At 40.3% G+C, this 23,161-nt stretch overlaps 2 protein-coding genes across 2 annotated transcripts in view; both read left to right on the top strand.

The window, feature by feature from the left end:
* Positions 1-5,980: 5,980 nt before the first annotated feature.
* Positions 5,981-9,742, top strand: RPS16 (ribosomal protein S16). Its single transcript, XM_058022982.1, has 6 exons — positions 5,981-6,068; positions 6,157-6,212; positions 6,922-7,023; positions 7,726-7,822; positions 9,372-9,419; positions 9,546-9,742. The coding sequence occupies exons 2-6, from the start codon at positions 6,165-6,167 to the stop codon at positions 9,689-9,691; spliced, it is 441 nt and encodes a 146-aa protein (XP_057878965.1). The 5' UTR covers positions 5,981-6,068; positions 6,157-6,164; the 3' UTR covers positions 9,692-9,742.
* A 5,213-nt stretch (positions 9,743-14,955) lies between these two features.
* OTOGL (otogelin like) overlaps positions 14,956-23,161 on the top strand; it is a 92,146-nt gene continuing 83,940 nt past the window's right edge. Inside the window, exons 1-6 of the mRNA XM_058023293.1 lie at positions 14,956-15,034; positions 16,004-16,043; positions 17,129-17,177; positions 19,261-19,318; positions 21,019-21,117; positions 21,747-21,901. Coding sequence (XP_057879276.1) covers positions 14,956-15,034; positions 16,004-16,043; positions 17,129-17,177; positions 19,261-19,318; positions 21,019-21,117; positions 21,747-21,901 — 480 coding nt within the window. The remainder of the gene's footprint in view (positions 15,035-16,003; positions 16,044-17,128; positions 17,178-19,260; positions 19,319-21,018; positions 21,118-21,746; positions 21,902-23,161) is intronic.

The raw sequence follows: 23,161 nt of genomic DNA, 5'->3' as shown, positions 1-23,161 counted from the left end.
GGATGGATAGATTACTTTAAAACGTATCAACTATTAACATGTTACAAGGCATTGAGAATTGTTTCAGTTCAAGAGCTACAGCTGCTAATTGGTAACAACCACTTTGTCAATCCTACACCAGACAGGTATTCTGCTGTGTTTGACAATGCCATGATTCCTGACAGCACGCAGCATCCAGATAAGCTAGCTGTGTTTGTTTCTGTGTGAATAAAATGTGCTATTATTTTCCCTTAATTCTACAAGCTGAACAGTCCCTATGTTTCTGCCGGCTCTCTCTGTTTCATAAACACAAGATTTTCCATCCAGAACCCTTAGAAAGCCTTGCCAAAAGGGTTCATTCTCCTTTAGAGTTCAACTGCTCCAGTTTCTGAAGAAAATGTCTCAGTTCTCTGGTAGGTCAGTAAGTACACAACAGTTCGCGAGCTCTGATACTTCTGCCTAATCTGCTCTCTTACCACAGGCAATGGAAAATGTTTCACTTGAAACAACAAACATTCAAAATCAGAAATAGAAATTACCTCAGTAGATATTAATATAACTTCACAGAAGCCTATCTCTTTCTGCTCTAAACTATGACTGATGTTTCAGCAAAGTAAATGTGTGCATATTTAAGGCTTTTTCTGTAGTCAATAACAATGATTGCACCTCTTTATCTATTAGAAGTCAGGAACTTTCTGCATATATTACGTCAAATGTGTGATTTAAAGAGAAGAACAGACCTATGGATCATGGAGTGCAGTACTGTATTTGCAATCTGAATATAATTAAGCCAACTGGAGCAAAAATCTTGCATTTTAAGTGTGAAATAGGTATCTATTTCTACAGTCACTCTTCCTCATATTTCTTTAATATAAGAAAGTAGAAAGGATCCAAATACCCTGCAGAAGTTAAGACCCAGCACTTCTCTTTCTGCAGAAGAGTTGAGAAAGGGCAGCTGGATCCCACTGGACCCTGCTGTGCTTAGTTTCTAAAAATGGGAACTAAACTGAGAAGCAGCCTCCAGGGGCAGCAAAATACAGCAGGAAGCTTGGAGATGCCGTTCTGTTCTAAAAAAATAAATTGTTTCATGTACGTGATTCTATTTATTTCTTTGCTTGTTAGTGTAGCTTGGGGGTACTGGGCTGTTGCCAGGGCAGCTTCTTGCAGCTTCGATTCCTGTTGACATCCAAAAGTGTGAGTGTGTGAGCTCACGCACACATACTTAAAAGCAGCTTCTGTGAGTGCAGAGGAGAAGTTTTAATTCTAATTTGCTGTCATAGATTTCACTGAAGCCTTGTATGCTGCAAGAGAGATCCACCGTATATTCCAAGTCTAAATCCTAGATCATTCAATTTTAGTCTCTATCATATAGACACATTCTAAAATGAGTCATAACTTTCCATCTGGAAAGTTAGTGTGTTAGTTGATTATACAAACTTCCAGCCACTGTAAATAGGATTCTGTTGCAAATTTAAGTCACAACTTTTTTCAGATTTCAGCAACCACTCAGGTAACAGAACTAAAACAATGAGCCTTAATCTTTGTATGTTCAGATACAAGATGGGCTTTGTACTTCTATTGTTTATTGTACTGAAAGACCTAGCCTATTCATTCAAAATGAAAGTCAAGACAATCATGAATTGTGATTTTTCCCAAGCAGCAATGCTAAGCCTGGTCCTAAGTAAACTATTGTATAGCTAATTATTTACATACATTGAATTTCAGTGTGAATGAGCCTATCACCGTGTCAATTTCTGCTTTACAAATCATCTCATATTCTCAATCTCAATGCAATATTAACATTTTTAACCTGCAAATGGGAGACAATATTCACACCAATCAGGATAACTCACATCCTTATGTTCCAGAGCTTATGCTACAGAGCTTCATTTGAGGAGGATAATGAGACCGAATTTTTTGCTTTAGATTTTAAATATATTTTTAAGAAAAAAATATTTATTGCTATGAAAATCTTGTGTGATCTGTATCTGTTTTCAGAACATATTTCCAAGAGCTGGGAAGATTTGTTTTCTGGCATGCATCAAACATTTTTCCATTGGCCACAGCATTCTTGCACTAATTGAGTTTAGAAAACTCTTCAGCTGCTGCCTGGATGAATACAATCCGTGAAAAGCAAGCCTCAGAAATAATGGGATCCATTAGCTAATTACACTTTATCATCAAACATGCATCAGTTGCAAACTGTAATATAAGAACTATATTCTGCTATCCCAGACCTTTCAGATTATAAAATCTGCCATCAAAAAGGGATGTCAGTATCTCCTTTCCTGAAATACTTCATACTTCATAGTGATGGAATCCATTAATTCTCAAAAGATACAAAGCTGTACAAGACCAACACTGCCTTCTGAAGAGATGATTTTGCTGTCTGAAGTAAAAACTTCAGAGAATTTGCTTTGTTTATCATGGATGAAATCCGAACAAATCTGTTCCCTAGTTATAATTATCCACTCTGCTATAAAACCACACAAAATCCTACGAAGTACAATCAATTGCAAATTGGGACATTTTGGTAGAAGGCATGGATATTTTGAAATGTGATTATGGACTATGTAGAAGAGGGTTTCTTTGTATTTCCCCCAAATGTTTTTATTACTTTCACAATAATTTTATATCCTATGACAATATATATAGAAGCAACTGATTGTATTTTGCCATAGCTCTTACCTTTCTATTTATGTTTTAGATAATACATGAGGAAGAGAATCTCACTATTTCTCCCATTATTTTTCCACTGAGAGCATTTTCTCTCCTTTTTAAAGAGGAGGAAATTTAGAGGCACATTACAGCTGGCCTTGTTAACATATTGACCTTGACTCTTTGTTGCCTTGCACTCTTGGCAGCCACATAATTCCGTGCTAAGCGGAAGCTAAAACACCGCCGTCCTCTGAATGTTTACCTTCTGAACTTACATGTGAATTTCATTTCAAACAGCTCAAGATCTGAGCAGAGAACCAACATCACGATTTCACATGGAAGTCCAGTCACTTGCTGTTTTAAATTCCAAACTACATAAAATCCCAGAAAAAACAAACCCCACGCAAGCACATAAGTCACAAAAATCTTCAATATATTTGACTCCCGTGTTGCCAAATAAAGTGTGAGCATTCAAGCAACAAGTATGTTCAAATTTAAAATTCATGGGTTGCACTGCATGAGCCTGACAGTGTTGGTGGGCAGTGGACTGACACAGGTTTCGGACTGCAGTGTGGTACTATGCTCCACACTGGCAAATTTCCGAAGAAAGATTCATTGCTGCTCTTCTCAGCCCAGCTCACTGGCTCGGCTCAGCTCACCTCTGTCCACCTCCTGCCATTCCCTTCCAGCCCTCCTCCCGGTGGAGCCATGTTATATACACAAGGTTTGTGCTCCTGTCACAAAGTGAATAAACAAGTGGAGATGCTGTCAGGGATATTCCTTACAGCGCTACATCCTGCTGCCATACCCTCACTGTTCCCAGAAAACTGAGAGAGCATCACTGCATGTGGCTGGGCTGTGGGAGATGAGAAGGCCACAGCATAGCCTGCAATGAGGTCAAAGCAGCCCCAGGAGGAGGTCAGCTAGTGAGACTCTCAATCCCTTAAAGCCTCACTAAATGCCCACATAAAAGATTTAGTAGTTGTAAGAATCTTGTTGCTACAAAGATACACAACACATCATCTGTGTATAATTAGTAGAATGACTGTGAAATAAAGTACTTAGATTTCTGTAAAATCCAAATAGTTTTCCTTCTATTAGGAAACAATAAAATGCCCTATATATAGATGAGTACAACCCTGCCAGCTTTCTCTGAGATGCTCTTTCTGCTAAGAGCGGTTTACCAGCAAACATGCTTTAATTTCTCTGGGTCAGATTATTCCCTATAGGAGTCCTCACACTGGTGCAAAATTAGGTTAACAAAAGAAAAAAAAAAGGCCACCAAACAAATGCCTTACATTCCACAGGTGCAATTATTTCCCAAATAAAAAGGAAGTGAACACAACATTTTGTAGGTGGTGCTTGCAGATTCTTACCATGTATTCCTTTTAAAATCTGAGACACTTTAACATTTTAAAGTACTCTGCTCTCAGTAAAACTAAACAGGGATATTGTTGGTGCTGGGACATTTTGTAGAAATATAGCGTCTAACCTGAGGGGTTTATTTTCCATTCTGGTGTCTTTTTTCCCCCCTTGTTTTGTGCTATTCATGTTCCAGTTAACTCTTACAATGTTACACAGCCTACAACTTCTTAGCTCTTATTCCTTTTTTATGCTAGAAAGCAAAGGGAGTAAGCAGCACAAAGCCTTTAACCTTATTTTCCAGGCCAACTTATCACTATATGTTGGTTATTGTCTTCTTTTGCTAATAGAAGGCAGAAAGATAAATGTATGTAGGCATATCCCCGGCTTTCACACGGGCTCTTCTAGGATGATTGTTTTCAGTTCCAGGAAGAGCATGCAGCAGATGAACATTCAAATGAGGATGAATTTTAAAGGACCTAAGAAAGCATGCTCCCAAAATGTAAGTTTTATACATGTTAAAATTACCTATTTAATGGTATACTTCAGATTAAAACACAGGCTTTCAGTAGCAGACCTTAGATACTGCCCACACAGGAAACAGATTTAGAGTTGCTTTCTTTTTCTTTAGAAGTTCCCTGGACACCCAGCAAAACTGAATTACTAATGGCTCACCTTTGGGTTGATCATAAGTATTAGCTGAACCCTTTGGTCTAACTGGGTTAATTAGGTATTATGTTTTCTCTTTTTCACCTAAATAAAGGTTTTATAATGTCTTAATATTCCAGCTCCTGCAGCTGCTTTCATTGCGCAAGTTTTAAAGATCTCTGGTGCCCAGCCACCTGTTTTCAGCAAACATGTAAAACCTGTCTTGACTCTGAAATGTCCACTCATCCTCAAGAGCTAACTGAAACTGGCCATTCCCCTTCCTCCAATGATGGGGAAAGGCTGGATGATAGACACGTGTGACTGCATAAACACTGTTCCTTAGGAAACAGCCTTGAAGAAATAAATCACTGTTTGGATCACATGTTAAGGCTTTGTACAATTGAGGGTTTGAGATGTGCTAAATCTTACACGTTCTGCACAGTCCTATTCACTTGAACAGAACTAATCACTCCAATTGCATAAAGCTAAGTGCTTGTTTAAATCCTCACATGACTGATGACTAATGTTCAGTATTTAAAATCCTGTCCAAAGACAAAGAAACTGATTGTTTTATTTGAGCAGTCAACTTTCTAATCATCACAGTAATTTAAATCTCTATCATTTACAATGTCTAAGAAGCATGACCTCGCTTCATCAACAGATTCTCCTTTTGTCCTTCTAGACAATTTTGCATACTATATACCACTGCATTAGAAGTAAAATATTTTCAGTCTGAAAGTGACTTAAACTCCATGCTTTATGACAGATATTAAAGAGAAATAGATGGAGACAGAAGATAAATTTGATGGGGTTCCCTGAGTGCACTAAATCTGAAGAAAACTCGAAGTTGATTTTAAATGTAACCATCACTGAGTATTTAAATGGGCATGAGGCAGTTTCTGAATATGTGTCAGTGTGCAGTGCTAGACGCGAATACAGGGCTTTCTACCTCATCTTCTCCAGCTTACCAGAGTTCAAAATTATAAAGGCCATGGAGTTTGTATTGTTGCATCTCTAGGAAGTTCAAAGAGCGACTGTGAGCCTTTCGGGCACGGCAGCATTTTGCTCCCCTTACATTAGAAGCCCACCTGGGTTCTGCTTTGTGACCGGGGCCCAGCACAGTGCCCCGCGGCGTCAGCAGCGGAGCGGGCCCCTGGCGGCTGCCCGGGCTCTCCGTGCCAGGCTTTCTGTACCCAGGATCTCTCTCCGTGCCCGGTTCCCGCCGCGCCTCCCGCGGCCGCGCCGAGCTCGGGCGGGGCCTGCCCGCCGCGGGGCCGCAAAGCGCACCAGCCGGGGCGGAGCCGGCCGCGCTCTCTGTCGCGCTGCCGGAAGCGATGGCGTTGCGCTTTGCGGCACGGCGCCCCTGAAGCGAGGCCCGGAAGCCCCGTGCGGCCTTTCCGCGGAGCCGCCGCCGAGGACGGGTGAGTGCCAGGGCGCTCCGGCCTCGCCCGCCCGCGCCCCCGCCCGCCCCCGCCCGCCCGCGCTCACGCCGCTCCCTCTCTCTTGCAGGAACAGCCATGCCGGCCAAGGGTCCCCTGCAGAGCGTCCAGGTCTTCGGACGGAAGGTGAGGCGCGGGGCGGCGGCCCGCACCATCTGCTCCTCGCTGCCGGGCTGGCCCGCGCCTTTGGGCCGTTCGCGCTCGGGGGTCGGGGCCGCAGCTCCTCGCCGGGGCCGTGCGGCGGGGCTCGGCCGCGGGAGGGCCGGCGGGCGGGGGGTGGGAGTCCCGCCGCGCAGCCCGCGTGTCCGGCTCCGGGGCCGCCGCAGCGCGCCGTGTCCCTGTGGCGAGGGCTCTGCTCACCTCGCGGTGCGGCTGGGCGGCCTCTCGCCGGAGTGTAACGGGGCGGCCGCCCCTGTCGCCCCGATCCACAGCGGCCTGGCTCACCATTGCCGGGATCCGAGGGACACGTTGTGACGGGGTGGCGGGAAGGTAAAGTTCGCCCTGTTGGATAGAATGCAGCGTCTCGAATAATTCACGGTACCAATCTCTTGAGAGAACACGAGCCACAAAACTGCGGTGTTGTCGAACGGAAGGGTTTTACCTTCGTGTACCACTAAGTCTTGTAACTATAAATCAAACACTGAAACTTTCATGAAGATAATGTTTTAACACTGTGACAATTCTTGGAGGTGTAGGGAGAGATACTGTTTTGTTTAGTGCATAATGTTAGTCTGGGGCGTAAGACTAGGACTGCTCGATTGTTAAAATGAAATTAAAATTCCTGCTGCTTGTGCAAAAATAAACCGCTGTGCTAATACACCTTTGGATTTTTTAGAAAACTGCAACGGCTGTTGCCCACTGCAAGAGAGGGAATGGCCTCATTAAAGTTAATGGAAGACCTCTGGAAATGATCGAGCCCAGAACTCTGCAGTATAAAGTAAGCATCCACCCAGCCTCTGCTCTGCATCCCTTTTTATACATGTAGTTGCTTCACAATGGAGACAAGTGCCTTGACCTACTGAAAGTACCAAAATTTTTGGCTGCTTACCTAAAATACAAATGCTGTTAGGAAAATTCAGTAAACTGCACTTCTGTGATGGGGCAGGTTTTGCTTAAAATGTTTCACTTAAATGAAGTATTTTTTGCACTTCCTATCTACTTTCTGAATTAAAATGGATGACTTAAAAGCTCTCATTTTAAAAAGATTATTTAGAACTTTATACAGTAGCTGCTGAACAATGCTAACAGAATCTGAAATTATCTAGATAACAATAAAGTATAATAAATTGTGAAGAAAACTACCTGCAGACTACTTCAGATCTTCAGTTTTAATGAACTTGACTTACTTTTTGTATGTAGTTATGGCATTTTAGCTAGACTATTCTCTTCTTAATTCTCATGTACATGTGCTTTGCTACTAAGATATTTGAAACTTAAATAAACCAAAGACTTCAGTAAAAATGTCTTATGACAGCGCTAGTAGATGTCAGAGAACTGTGTAGGAGGTGTACTTGACCTGGGTGTGTGCTTTTAAAATCAAGGCTCCATTTTTCAGAAGATTCAATGATACCACATTTTGTAAAGCTACTACAAGCTGATCCTCGTTACAAGTGAATTTTCTTTGTGCTTTGTTTCCCAGCTGCTGGAACCTGTCCTCCTCCTGGGGAAGGAACGGTTTGCTGGTGTTGACATCAGAGTCCGTGTGAAGGGTGGTGGCCACGTAGCTCAGATCTACGGTAAGGTTTTGGGTGGGATTGCTGGGATGGGCTGGAGTGGGTAAAGCCACTGTGGTGAGTTGACACTGGCTGGATGCCTGGTGCCCACCAAGCTGCTCTATCTCTCCTCTCCTTATCTTGATGAGGAGGGGGAGAAAATAAATTGAAAAACCTTGTGGGTCAACATGAATGCAGACTAATAAAGTAAAAGTAAAGGCTGTGCACTGAAGCAAGGGAAAACTAAAGGCTTCCATCAGCAGGCAATGTTCAGCCACTTCCTGGGAAGTGGGGCCTCAATACCTTTAGCAGTTGCTCTTCCTTTGGTTTTACTGCTGAGCAGAGATCCTCTGGTATGGAATAACCCTTCTGGTCAGTTTGGGTGTCAGCTGTCCTGGCTATGTTACCTCAAGATCTTGCCCGCTCCTAGCCCAGTGGTGATGGAGATCTCTTGTAGGCACAGCCTTTGTCCTGTGCAAGCACTGCTTGGCTGTAGCCAGAACACAAACCAGATTAGAGCTGTCACAGGAAAATCATCTCAGCCAGACCCAATCCAGCCATGTATTTAAGAAGAGGCTTAAGTTTGGTACAGTGATTTGCCAAACTTTTTTCTCCACTGTGCAAATGTAGTTGTTTATATTTTTATGTGCAAAGCTGCAACAGAATAAGCTGAGTGAAGCAAAATTGAAGTTTTGATGAAATGCATGGGAGCTACCTGTACATTGTGACAGGCTAATTTAAAGGCAGCTGAGCACAAGGGTTTTAGGAGGGGTTTAGCATTAGAAATGATATTCTTAGTTGTATATTTCCATGTTGCTCAGAAGCATCTTTCCAGTATGAGCAAAGCTAGGCAGTTTTCTCCTTGCAGGGAAGGCTGGGAATATATTTACATTAGCTGTTCTTGAGAGTTCTGCTCTTAATTTGAATGTAGTTAGTGAAGTGGAGCTGAGGCTGCGTAAAAAACAGGTGAATTTCAGGCCTAAACTTGATACCATGTGTTTTTTAGAACATTTATATTTTCATCAAAATCCTGGTGTTAATATTTTCACAGATAAGTGTAACGACATCCTGACAGTTTCTCCCATTCTCCTGGTTTGAGCTCTGATTACTGTTACTGAGCTAGTTTGTTTGTGTTGCCATGTTCTAGCACTCAAGACCATCCTCTTGTTCCTTTTGCATCCTTAGTCATCCAACACACAATCAATTTTGTCTTTTTTGAAAAATATAGACATGTCAGAGAACTGCATTAGTAAGATTTTGAAAGTTGACTGCTTGTAGATAGAAGATGAACCTACATTAGTACTTGGGAGAGAAGGTGATCTGACAGCCCTTGTGCAATATCTTGGCTAGCTGGCAGCTGTCAAATCGACAAATGAACTGTGGGTGGCCTGGCACAGATTTCTTAAGCTTTGCCAAAGTAAGGGTCACGTGGACTATGTGGAACGGGATATTAAGGAGAGAAAGGACAATTTGGCAGTGAACAAAATAGCACATTTCTCAGATAACTGGCACTTTGTGTTTGGATTTTAAATAGATTTGCAATTGTTACTGATCTTTTATTTTTGTTTAACAGCTATCCGTCAAGCTATTTCCAAAGCTTTGGTGGCTTACTATCAAAAATGTAAGTAACTTTGATTGTTTTATTAGCTTTAAGTGGAAGTGTATGGCTTTTGGTGGTTTTATTGCAAAAACAATTTGTTCCATGTGAAACTGTTTAACTAAAGATTTTTTTTTCTCTTTTGAACAGATGTTGATGAAGCTTCCAAGAAAGAGATCAAGGATATTCTAATCCAGTATGATAGGACTCTGCTTGTTGCAGATCCTCGCCGTTGTGAATCCAAGAAATTTGGAGGACCTGGTGCTCGTGCACGTTACCAGAAGTCTTACCGTTAAAATTGGTCTCTAGTCATATGGCAGTCAATAAACAGAAAGAATTTGATAATTTTCATGTTTCTAAATTGCCTTTTCTTGGGTGGGTAAATAGATTTTTTCACTGTGTGTTAAGATTGATACACATAGGGATTTGTGTTACAGTAGTATCAGAGGGTCGATGGCAGTTCTTTTTTTATCCTTTCATAGTAATTCTGGTAGGGTTTTAGGAGAAAAGAAAATCTTTATTCTGTTGAGGAATGTGTGGTTATTCAAACATAAAGAAGGCTCACATCCTGGATTCTGCAGGCACATGGAACAACACAGTGGTTTATGGACCATTTCAGTCTTTACCCTTCTGGTAGTTAAAACGTTGTCAAAACCAAAATAATGGGGGCAGGGGAGGGGCAGTGTGTTGAGCTCTTGCATTACCAGATAATGCAGAGATTGAGTAGTTCTGGACTAGTACATCTAAATGTAGGAAACTTAAAATACTTAGTGTTTTGTAAATATAGATCAAGGAATTGGTCCTTCAACCATATGTTCACACAGTACAAGCCAAGAGGAGTAACTCCTAATATTATGAGTTAGGTGAGGCAGTTTGAAAGCCTTGGAGGAAGAGAGGGTGAAAAAAGTGAGTTAGAAAGTAATTTTAAAATTGGCTGCAGGATGTGCATATCAAGTGTAGAAGTTTCAGATCCTGTCCTTTTACCCAAGGACAAAAAATAAATTCTGAGTAAATGTGGGATGGGCCAACAGGAGTCTTACAAAGACTCATTCTGTCCTTTGGAAGAGATGCAAGTAATGGAATGAGGCTGTGGGTACAAACCGATCCAACCAGTGTGAGTACAGCCCTGAGCTGTTGTTTCATGTATTTGTAAACCAGTTTGGAGTGGAGCTGGAAGAAATACTGGGGATTAAGGCACTTTTGAGAGCCCAGCTACTGCTGTATTGCTCTCCAAGCCTGGTATTTTAATGTCTGATACTGTATGCTTGTGTGGCACTACTGGAATTGTCATAGGAGTACCTTGGCTTGAGATTTTTAAATGTTGGGCTTTTCTCTTAGCATGTGATTCTAATTTGCTTAATGGGAAATGTTTTTCAGTGTACTCTGTCAACATAAACCAGCTTCCCTGTGTGTTGGGGAATTGAAATGAATAGTAAAATCCACCCTTTTCCTCTAGTTTAATATAAACAGATGGTTTCAGCTTTTTATTAATTTTAAGCATTTGTCATGAGCTTCTGCTTTTTCAGTAGAAGAGTATTAAAGGTATCCTTTACTGAATAGTTAAATGTGTAGCAAAAAAAAATCCTTCTAAAAAAGAAATTCTGCATCCATCTCCCCATTTTAGCTGTCAGTTTCTGCCACAAAGTAACTGCATTCCATGATAGAAATAGCAATGCAATGCTTGTATTCAAACCTGTCATGCTCCTGTTGATGCGGAGGAGACCGTTGTATGTTCTATCACCAATTTACATACCAGGACTATTTGGTTTTACACAAAACAAATGGGACACTCCATCCCAGACTCCTGTCTGGCAAGATTCCAGGCTCCCTTTCCTGCAGTCTAAGCTCTTGGGCTGCTGAAAACTGCCCTGCTCATCCTCCTGGCTTGGTTTTCCAAAGAAAAGATGCTATGCAGAGGGAACTTTGAGTTTGATCGCTTGAATTCCTATGAGTTTTGTGAAAACTTGTGTCTTCATGTTAATTAGCTTCAGCTGAGGGAAAATAAAATCTGTAGTTGTTAGGCTGTGTGACTGAAAAGCAATGGCTTGCTCATTGCTTAGGAGATGCTTCCTGGCCTCCCAGTTGGCACATACATACCCTATGCTGTGGCTTGTTCAAAACTGATTCTTGTCTGGCTGTTAGATCTGTGGGATGGAGGGGAAAAGAGATGAAGCGAAGTTGTGGTGGTGGGAAACCTAATGAGACCGGGGAAGATGGAATACCTGATGACAGTAATCTTAGGGGTGGATTTCACAGTTACGAGGAAGCCTGATGAACATTTTCTGCTCACAGAACAGCTTGTAACAATTGGGGATTATTGTTTTGCTGGTCTTTTGTGGAAAGGCTGAAAATAAAACTTGCATTGCTACTAATATATTCAGAGATGATATCTGCATGTTGTTTCTTCAACCAGAAGACTCTTAACATAAATGCTTTCTGAACGGAACTGTGATCCTATAAAAATTCCCCATTAATCCTGCAGAGTGATGTCATTCCCACACGCTTTCTAAATGAGAAATGTTTGTAGAGTTGGACAGTCTGCCTGGATGGCTGAAGATTTTTATTCTGAGAGGTTGCTTACTGACCACCCACTAGAGGGCTTAACTTCATTGGGAAACTGTAACCACTGTTAAGTTTGAAGGTGTTTGTAAAAATGTCTCCTTTCCTCCTGTCCTGATTCTTCCGGGGTGGTAATCAAGCACTTGTCATTGAGCATCCACTCTGGCCAGAGAAACACATCCCCGGAGAAATTGTAAGAGTTTGATCTTCAAACCATTAGGAAGATTCTTGAGCAGCTGGGGAGGTGGTTCTCACAAAAGAGGAAATGCCCCTCACCTCGTATCATCTGGCTTTTTCCTTAGTTTCACCAATGGTGATCCTTAGGAAGATCATCTGTGCACAACAAAATTGAATTAACAACAAAATTGAATTCTTCATTGCAAATACAATGTTTTGTTAGCAATGCCAGTGGACTTCTTTTCCAACCAGTGTTAGCTTGCCAGCCCGTGGCACTGAAGGCAGTTATTTCCTTTTCCATTGTTTATAATCCTGGTGAACATTGTGATCTGTCTATAAATTTAAGCCCTCTGAAACATTATGTTGGAACATGTGGAGAAAATTTATTTTGACTTCAATGTACAAATATATTACCCCTTAAATGTTTAAATTTTATTTTTGAAGAAAAAAATCTGTAACTTAATGTAACACTGGCATTTTTAAAGTGTGGGACAAGTGCGTTCTGTATTGTGCTTGTTTTCTTACAAAAGCAATTATTTTCTAGTGCATTTTTTCAAGTTTTTCAGAAGTGCCAGTCAGTTAGTATTCTAATACTTGTGTAGATATTAAGTGTTGTTGACTTGATATAATTTGGTTTGATTTTTTAATCTCTTTCTTAATATAGTCTTCTGAGTTACAGTTCAGAGTACTTGGTTGAATAATTCTTTTTCCTTAGCTGACATCCTTAATGTACTTGGGACTTTGCTGTTTCCTACCTTGCCTTGGGCTGAGATGTCTAAACTTTATGAAGCCTATTGCTTTAGTTCTTACAAAGTTCCTTTGCAGATAATAAGGCTTGGCCTGTTTTTAAATATTAAAAGTTAAACAACTGCGAAATACTACATATACCAACTTTGTTATAGAAAAATTGTTAAAGAAATCCCAAAACCAAACAAAACTCACATAAATGCTATTTTGGATAGCTTTTTTTTTCCTGTTAAACCAAAAGAGTTAATTTCTATTAATATTACAATAATTTAGTTGTGAAAATGCATATGAAGCATAGTGAGAAATACACTCTTGAGAAAGTGAGGAATCCCAGATGAGATTTCTCAAAGGAGCTTGAGTTTCCAAGAGTTTCTAAACCAGAGTTAGCTTGACAGTAAGATAACTGTCAGCAAGAGAGACTGGTAATGGAATTTGGAAGATGTAATGCTTGGTTTCATGTCATATTGACAGCAGTCTTGAGAATAGATTTATGAGATGGTGCAAGTCTATTTCCTGTAAGTTCTCAAATAAGAGTGAAAGGTCTGTGAGTGACTATATCAATGTTTCCATATGGCCTAAGAATTTACTTTTTTTGCTTCTCTTGGTGATGTGGAGTGGTTTTGGATCACATACTGCAGGTGCAGCTGAGCTGAGAGATGCAGTCCAGCTGCAGACAAACAGCCAATCCACGGGAACAGACCATAGATACTTCCATAGAGGTAAAAACAAAGCAAAAATCTCTCTTGAAATGCAACTACGGGAATGTCAGCTTCTCAGATCCGACATAGTTCTTAAAAATAAAGTAGTTCTTAAATTTTAAACACAGGGCAAGGTGTTATGCATCAGTTTCCAATAAGTACCGTTGTGCCATCAGTGATCGCAAACCAGGGCTGTTGGCTGCTGTGTGGACCCAGGGTTTCGTTTTTGTCCATGCTTGGAGAGGCTGAGTTTTCATTTGCTTTCATTTGTGTGTCCATCTGGGGAGCAGGAAAAGGGGCTAGAAGGAAGGATGGGAGAACTTTTTACTCAGAGAAGTCATCAACTTCTAAAATTCTTTTGGGTCTAACCACACCTTCTGTAGCATGCTCAGGAGGTCCCACAAAGCACCTCCTAGGAAAAAAGGAGGGTCGGCAAAAGATAAGCTTTGCAAAATAAAAGTATCATGAACAATTTTGAATAGCATTATAAGTGTCTTTAAAGCTGTGCTTTCTGATGATTCTGTTTACATTATGGTAAAGCAGGTAAGATACTTTTATTTTAAAACATGGTAACTTTTAATTTTGGTAAAATTATGATTTTATATTTTAATGAAAATTAGAAATTAAACCCTTTGGCCCTGTTGACTTCTTCCTCCTTTTTCCTAATGTGAAGTGTTCATAACATGATTTATTAAGACCAAAATATAATTATCCTCTGAGAAGCCTTCTTTTGTGCTATAAGCAAACTATACCCAGAAAGGCATACAGAATATTCTTAAAAAGCTGGATGTATTATTTAATAGAAGTTCATCTCTCTCCTTTCAGGACAGAGAAAAAACATTACTATGTTAATATGTAAAACCATGTAGTTATAATTATATAGTGGTATTATTTCAGGGTCTTGCAAAGAAATGTTGCTGTACTAAGGAGTAGAGAATAGCCCTCAGCTCAAGCCTCAATGCACACAAAGGTGTGTGACGACAGAAGGATCTCTCGAACCACCATGACATGGCAACATTTCTGTCATTGTCTGCTGTGTTATAAAGGGCCAATTCAACTCAACAGGGGAGTAATACTCGCAGGTCTGCTGGAAGTGTAACTAATACAGACTGTGCTGAGGAGCTACCATGCATTGCTAATGAGAGACATGCAGCCAGGAAGTTGTACGCAACACTCGCAAGGCTCCTGAAGCTGTATGTAGCTACCAAGCTTGATGTCTCCTGCTCTTTTCCTATTTTACATTGCATTATTTTAAGTAATGAGTCCAATTATCTAACCTCTAAAGGATTTAAACACACTGTAGAAATACACAGTTGTAAGATGCCCTGTAATCGAAGCCATTAATTTGGATAAATTCCCTTTTTCCAACTTATACTGAAATGAACATTGTAGGAAAGCTCAGTTTAATGATACCGTGGAGTATATTCTTGCTTCATTCACTGCTGTCCACTTTGCAAGGTAAGAATTTTATTCTATTCTTTTGTGGTAATCCTAATTTCTACAAATATTTTTCTAAATATTTTAATATTACTGGTTATTTTTTCTATCTTCTTTTTTTGACCTTTTGACCTTGCTGGAATTTGTAAATGCAATTTAAACAAGTATATATCATCGTTCTCTCTCACAGGTGCAGAAACCAAAATATAAATTCTTTTTAAGAGCCAGTTTTTACATCTGAATTTGTTAGAAAACAATTATTTATGAACAAAGTCTAACTTTCTTGCCTTTCTTGCTGTTATTGTCAGACGAGTAGCATTTCATGGTTTTCAATAAGGTAAGATTTTATTTGAACAGACTGCACCTGAAGTTTGTTTAAACGTTTTTAGACTGCTAGGGTAAATAATTGCTCTTCTAGTTATAGAAATTATCTTACTTTCTATATAATGCAACTGGATCTTATATATAGTTTCCTTGCTACAATTACAAATATTTCTAATATAATATGAAAAAGTTTTTTGTGGTTTTGTTTGGTTTTGTTCATTTGCTGCCTTGTTTTAAGCACAGGCTCATTAAAACTATTTATAATTCAGTCTTACAAGCAACAGTCAGTAAAGTATTATAACCCTGGAGGTTTGACTCTGGAAAGCTCTGTGTACCTGTTCTATTTCACCTGTTTACCTCTTCTATTTTTTTGTTCTGTGCCTCTAAAGAACTATGAGCTCTTTTTACTACTTCATGGTAGCAGGTACCGGAACTACAACCATGAAACCTGCAGGTAAAGACTGTGTGAGAGGATCAAATTCTTAGGAGTGAATATAGTCCTACATTCCTTGGATACAGAGTTTCTACAAAAGTGCCGTGGAAAACTCAGGATTCTTAAACTCCAAAATTCAATAATGTTGTTTTAAACTTGACATTGCTTGCCAAGGGGAGAGTGATGCTGTAAAAAAAAAAAAAAGTTTAACTTTGTGATTTTTTAATCTACAGGATCATATTGCAAGCTTCCTCTTTTGAGAAGAACTTTGAGGTAAGTTTTTATTCCTTATTTGTCAAGTCCTACAAACAGAACAAGAATGAGCAAATGCAATGCAGTGAAAGCTAGAAAGCAAAATATAGCCTTGAATTCAATGTGTAAAATGTCATCTACATGTAGATTGGATGTAGAACACACTTTCAGAATGTTTACAACTCTTTCCCAAGTATTTACGTAATGGGCATGGGTCCTCTGTTTGAAAAATGGAGGTCCTTATGAAAAATGATACTTCTATGGTCTCGAGAAAGCTTAGAGGAATAATGGAATGAAAACAGCATGAGATCATGATTTCATGACTGGAAAAATACATTAAATGAGTATCCATCTACAGTTTTAACTGCATGATAAAATCCTAGCTGCTATTTGAAGCACAGAAAAGTAAGTGCTATACAGACTTAAAATAAACATTTTCAATACTAATTTTCACATAGAAGCTGAAATCCAAACAAAACCCAAACTAGGCAATGTTCCTGATCCCATTGAATTAAATGGGATCTATGCCATCATTTTCAATGGAGGCATCAAGTTGGACGTAGCTTTGTGTATCTTATGACTTTCTAATACATCTAGTGGACACACAGGCATGTCAAATGATATGCCATCATGAAGTGTTGATAGAACTAAGTGTGTTTTATAGTTTGATGCTCTTGTTTCTAAACTTAATCACAAATTAAAGTCGGCTCCAGCTGGAGAGTCAACTCTTGCTATCAAAAGCACCATCAGAGTATATTCAAGCAACACTCCGGGGAACTTGTAGCCACTGACATGCAGCATGAAGTAAATATGAAGCTGGTTTACAATTTTGTATCCTGTTGTGTAAGTCTGTTTTGCCTATTTATGTCTCCCCAAAGCTCCAGGTATCTCCCTGTCCAAGCAGAGATTGGAGTGCCGCCCAATTCTGTAAAATGAGATACTGTCAAAACAAAAAAAAAAGAATCACCTTTTTAAATGTTAACCCAAGAAAGACCTCTTTGATAAAGTGATGGTAATCAGAGAGAAACACTTCTCTCTGGGGACTTGCTTATTCAGGTTGCTCCAGGGACCTTTGATAATACAAGATCCTTTTTGTTTTCTTCCAGAACTGAGTCTAATGCAACTCGACAGAAAAGAGATCTTGTAACAGCCGAGGTAGGTTATACCTCCAAAAGAAGGAGGGTGGGGAAACCCTCCTCCCTTTTCTGCTCTGGGCCTTTGTCATCCTTACAAATGACCCTTTGTGGGGAGATGGGCTGCGGTAACAGGAGGACAGTGAGGAGGAGCAGCTACTCCCCACCTGCTCACCCCACCTGAGCTGTGACCTAATGCCTTCATTCTCCCTCAGCAAAGCACTCAGCAGGGACCTACCCTGCCAAGCCGACTGACACACAGCATGGGAAATAAACCCAGGCCGTTCTCTGTGTTTTGTGGGGGTGAACAGGACCTGGAAAGCTGTTTGTGTTTGTGAGAGGCACAATGGCCGTGCCACTGGCAAGGCTCCCTCCTGGACATGGTGCCCTCGGCGGCTCTGGCCTAGCCCTGGTTCCCATTGCCCTGGCCCCACGCTGCCTCAGTGCTGCATCCCAGCAATGTTGTGCTGAAATTCAATCCTAAATGGAGGAATCTTGTTCCCCCAATTGTACACACTTGGGCTATGGAGCCCAGCCAGGGGTTATAAGCCCTTTGAAGGGGGTAGGCAGGAAGCCAGAGGTGGTCCCGCCTCAGGGTGTCCCGGGGAGCCTGCAGGCCGAACCAGGGTGATTTTCTCCAAGGCCCTGTGAGATGTGTGTGCTGCTAGGGAGTCAAAGGCAGCTGTGAAACACTGCCCTGAGGTAACCGAGCCCCCGGGAGAAGCAGGGCTGGAGGTGTCCTTGGAGGGCCCTCAGCAGGGAAGAGCTATCGCACCAAGGACGCTCTGCAAAACGGCGCAAATGCCTAAAGCAGCTTTTGTGAGGCGGGCGGCTTGGAGTTGCCATCAGAAAAAATGGGAATGGGCCTTGTTGTGTAGGGAGGGAAGGGACACTGCACCTAGCACTGGACCATGGGCACCAGGGATTTTGGTGCAGGGGGCCTTCCAGGTGGTGATTCAATGAAATCTGTTTCAGTTTGATTTTAAACAGATTGTACTACTTGGAAGCATCCCACAACATATTTCCATTTGAAAAAGCGAGCTGTAAGAGACCTTGGCAAGACCTAAAATGTTCCTTGCACATTGTTGTTAACTTGAGATCCATCAGTTCAAACTTGAGATGTGGAGAATGAGTGGAGTCAGGAGGGAAGAAAGAAATTAGTTTACAAGCAAAGACTAAAAAAATTTCTTAGTTGTACAGCTGAAGGCTGGCACTTAAGTCTGTGGGAACTGCAGAAAGGTAACTGTTTTTTCATAGAACATCAGATAAGAAATAAATAACAAACAGAGGAAAGAAGAGCTATTTAAGCAAAAAGGACCAGATTTATAAAGAAAGATACTTAAACTGGCCATGGATAAACGTAAGTGGGAAACATTAAAGTGCTCAGCACTTCAATCCTGGTAAACTTTCCAGTCAGTCTAGTGTGGGCAGAAGCCCCAGAGTACTTGCAGTCTGGAATGGGATCATTGGAAGGGAAAATGCAATGTGACAAGTTGCAATATCAGAGTGCTGGGCCAGATACAAGGCTTCCTCACAGTGTGAGGCTCCCTGCTTCTGAACAGGAGGCAGATCAGGCAGATCTGCTTTCTGTTTTGTTTGGGATGAACCAAAATGCAATTCTGAAGGATGTCAAGGAGAACACAAAATCCATTGCAGCTAGACTGGCCATAATGGGATGATCTGGGTGCAGCATGGAGTTTGAGTCAGGGGAGTGGAAACAATAGAGGGAGCCCTTCAACAATGGGTATTTGAGTGAAATGAAAAAGGGAGGTTGCACTCTCTCCCCTTCTTTTCCTTCCAAACGTAAATGCAAAACTTCCCATGTGGAACCTTGGTGATTCACTGGAACTGGACGCCCTGGATGAGAAGCCAGTAGTGCTCTCACATAGCAGCTGTATCTTTCTCCAATCTTCTCAAAAGACACTGTGCTTCTTCTTCCCGGGCTGCTAATCCCTCCAGTAGCAACCATAACTGTGCCATGCACTGGCTGAGATGTAAATTACTCTTCTGTATTTAAAGTTCCAACCCAGTGCAAGGCCTCAGGTTTTGTCAATTAATTTTTAAACCACAAACACCCTGATTTGGCTTTTATGTTTCTCTGACAGGTTCAATCTGCCTCTCGGTTGCACCATCATGGGACCCTGATGCGGAGTCCACCAGGAGGTCAGTGCTGTCACCCTCATCTGCAGGAGGAGAGAACCCTGAAAATGCTGCCTCCCTCCTCTGTGTTACCATGGGCTGTGGAAGCCCTCTTCTTCGTGCCACTACAAAATTCTCTCCTGTCTCATTTTCTCATTTTATTCATGTTAAATATATATATAAAAAAATCTGTTAAAATGGTACTTTCCAAATAGGGCCTTAAAAACCAAATCTGGACAGCTAAGAAAGCCAATCTTTTTAGATTTTGTGGGGGTTTTTTAAAGTTTAATTTTATAACAATTTTTAATTTATGCCACTTTTTTTCTGGCCTTGTCAGAGGATGTAGGTGTATCAGAGTCTCTTATAACTGGTTGTGCAAAGGGAAATGAATACTCAGGAAATGAGCACGAAGCTGCTCCTGTACGGATTTAAGCATTGGATAAATATGTAAAGCAGGTTTAAGTTACAGAAATTTTTGCAGAAGAGTTCATTGTAGGCAACGTCAATTGGAATTTTGGTATCCTTCTTAGAAAATGCCCAGGCAGGTGCCTTCTTTTGCATTTTTCTATGTAAATGAATATATGCAATTTTACAACTAAAAATTCTAAAAACAGCAAAAGATTTCCCCATTAGGGCTGTTATAGAAACAATGGTTTTTGCTTTGTTGGTATTTTCAGAGTATTTATGTATATTTGGAAAGCAGTTCTTAAATGGAAAAAATTCAAAGCTAAGCATGGAAAGGCATTTTCACAATGACAGATGATATTCCTAACCACTGGTAGCTTCTTTGCCCCTTTACTTTAAAGGTCCCATTTTTTTCCCATTTAATGTCACTAGCAGCTTTGCTGTGCCTCACTGGAAGTGGAAGGGCCTGTTTATTTCATTTACTTCCTGCATTGTGCAACACTTTTTTAATCCCCATCAGCAACATTGGAAATTTTATATGTATGTAGAGTTTTAATCCTACTCCAAGAAGGCAAGCAACTCTCTGCAAAAAACTGGTGAAGTTTTGCTTTGGGACTAGCTTTCTTCTCTAGTTTTGGGGAATGATGATTTAAACCCAACTCAATGAATGATTAGTAAATGATAAGGAGTTCATAGCTTTCAAAAAGACTATAAAACCATTTAATGCTTTCGGAAAAAATTACTAATTATAACATAGAATAAGCCATTCCCATGGAATCTAAAGTCTCTGACTCCAGTCACCTCTGAAGCAGAAATAACCTTTTAGCTGACTATTTTTTTTAGAATGTGGGGAAGGTTGTTTAGGACTGATTTTGACTCTAAAATATACATTCTGGCCTGTTCATAAACTGAATGTACCCTTTGCAGTAAGGTTTAGGAGGGAGAAGCTGGATATATGTATAAATGATGCTGAATTTAGGGAATTAGAATGATCTGTGTCCTGTATATTTTGAGATCAGCAGGACTGGGATTTGATTTCTTTACATGGGAACTTGACCTTTTGTTTGCTTGGAGGAGGTTGACCTTTTGCTCCTTTGTTAGTTTATAAGTCTCAAACCAAATGAGAACCTTGCTTCTCTTTTAACTAAGGAACAAGAAGGATTAAATTAAGCATATGTTAAAAAATGGAGATAGTGGTTGGTTAATTTTTTCAGCTAATATGGCGGCTCATGATTTAACAATAAAAAAATTTGGCTAGGATCTCTCAACCTCTTTGAAAAATACTGTATCTACTAAAAGGCTGGAACACTTCCTTGCAGGTTCATGTCCTCAGGAGTGCCTTAATGGAGCAGCCTGCACAGAGGGAGGTGACTGTGACTGTCAGTTATTCCAGGCTCAAGGAAGCAGGTGCCAAATTGGTAAGTTTTTGGGCCAAAATAGTTTAGTAACAGCTTTCAGGAAGATTTAGGATGCAGATTTTGAAAAACTACTGTTACCAGCATATTTGTGATTATTCTGTAGCAGGACTCTAATTTGGCCTGTAGCTAGGAGGTTTAAAATTATATGCATTATTAGGGACATATAGAAAACAACATCAGAAATGTCTGCATTTTGCACTTGGGCTGTAATGATATATAGATACCATAACAGATAGACCATTGTCTAGTATTGTCTAGTAGCCAGACAGCTTTTTTTTTTTTTTTTTTTTTTTTTTTTTTAATTAGATGAATAACCAAAAACCACTGCATTACTTTTAATAAGCAGTGGTTTATTGCCAATTAAATCACCTACTATTTAAATTTAACTAGTTTCTGGAATCTGCTGTGTGTAGGGATAAACAAGAATATCTAACTCCCTTGCTTCTACTTGTAATTAAAATGTTTCCACTGAAGCAAATAAAGATTTAATTATGATTGCACATGGCTAAAACTGCAGACTTAGGACTAAAAAAGAGTGCTGTCTATAAAGTTGAAGGAATAAGTTGATCTTTTGCACTAGCTAGTTTTTGATGACCACGCTTCTTGTAAAATCAGTGTGTTCTCTCCAGTACCTAACACTGGCAAGGACCGAGATGGGATTTGCAAATCATGGGGACAGTATCATTTTGAAACATTTGATGGCATCTACTACTACTTCCCAGGGAATTGCTCCTATATATTTGCAAAAGACTGCAATACTCTGGAGCCCCAATACACTGTTTGGGTAAGTATGTAAACATACATTAGAAGTAAGTATGTAAGTAAACATAAAAATAAATAAGTAAAATAAGTAGACAGACAGTAAATGTACCAAACTGAGCATTAATTGCTTAAATATAAAACTGTGGAAATGTGGGAAACTTCTGGAAAAGCCTAAACTTACATGCAGTAACTCAAAATACTAATGTAATTATAATCAAAAGAGTCAGTATATTAAAAACAGTATTTCTTTCTCCTTCGATCCTTAATGGGATATCGGCTCTCTCCCTTCTGGGAGCTAAAGTGGGTCTTAAACAAGACCCCAGAAACTTTAATAAACTTCAGCTACCAGGCTGTAAAAAAATATTGAGCTGCTGAGTTTCTGAGTTGCTAAGTGCAAACAGCTATCACTTGCCTAGTAGCGAGGAACATGAACGTGCTAGGCCCTAATTCACAGCTATTGGCATGCTATGAGAATCTGTTTCCCTGGCCTATGGGATTTGCTCCCCATCTTGTCCCCTCGAGGGATTTGCATTCTAATTTTGGATTACCTCTACGTCATGCAGAGAAGATTAACTACTCAAAAGCTTTCAACTTGACCTATGTATGGAAAGCACTCTTTTTAGTCATTTATTCAAATTGCTGAGTATCCATGGTTAATGACTGTGGGTCAGGGAGAGTTCAAACCTATACCCTCTTTGAAGAGAGATGCCCTATTTGTCAGGCTGGTGGTTACTGTGGGGAGGGGATACAAGATCATTCTGTTACCTTATTCACAATGGCTGGGATTTGGTGCTGATGGGGCAGGGAAGAGACGACAAGAGGGGTCCTCATTTTGAGCCCATGTGTGTACAGTGGTCTTAGGCATGAGGGCAGATCTAGATGCTGATTTCTGCTCTGAGGACTGTTTTTCCTTTATAAACAGATGACCTCTTCTTCCCTCAGATAACAGCACTTAGTGAAGATAAATCTACCATTAAAACTGCCATTTCTACCTGCTCAAGTTAGGAGAGACACTGTTACACCTGCCTTTCACAATTTCATTTTAATTATTTGGATTCTATATGCAGCTGTGACCTCTTAAAGGTTTTCAGACAGTGCTGTAGCAAAGTCCAAGACTATATTAAAATCTGGAATCAATATGTCAGTGGATTCCAGTGGCTCTGCAAAGAGAGAAGGTTCTATTTGATTGCTGGAAAAAATGTCATGTTTTACTAAAAACTGAAAATGTTTACTCAGCAAAGTCATAAGTAATGTGAGACTGTAGACAGACTGGGCAATGGAG

Source organism: Melospiza georgiana, chromosome 4 (genome assembly GCF_028018845.1).
Source record: "Melospiza georgiana isolate bMelGeo1 chromosome 4, bMelGeo1.pri, whole genome shotgun sequence".
Taxonomy (NCBI): Eukaryota; Metazoa; Chordata; class Aves; order Passeriformes; family Passerellidae; genus Melospiza; species Melospiza georgiana.
This window is presented reverse-complemented; position numbering and strand designations above follow the sequence as displayed.

Coding starts and splice junctions, on each gene's coding strand:
- RPS16 (XM_058022982.1), top strand. CDS start 6,165: ATGCCGGCCAAGGGTCCCCTGCAGAGCGTCCAGGTCTTCGGACGGAAG. Junction 6,213..6,921: donor TCCAGGTCTTCGGACGGAAG/GTGAGGCGCGGG, acceptor TGGATTTTTTAG/AAAACTGCAACGGCTGTTGC. Junction 7,823..9,371: donor CCACGTAGCTCAGATCTACG/GTAAGGTTTTGG, acceptor TTTGTTTAACAG/CTATCCGTCAAGCTATTTCC.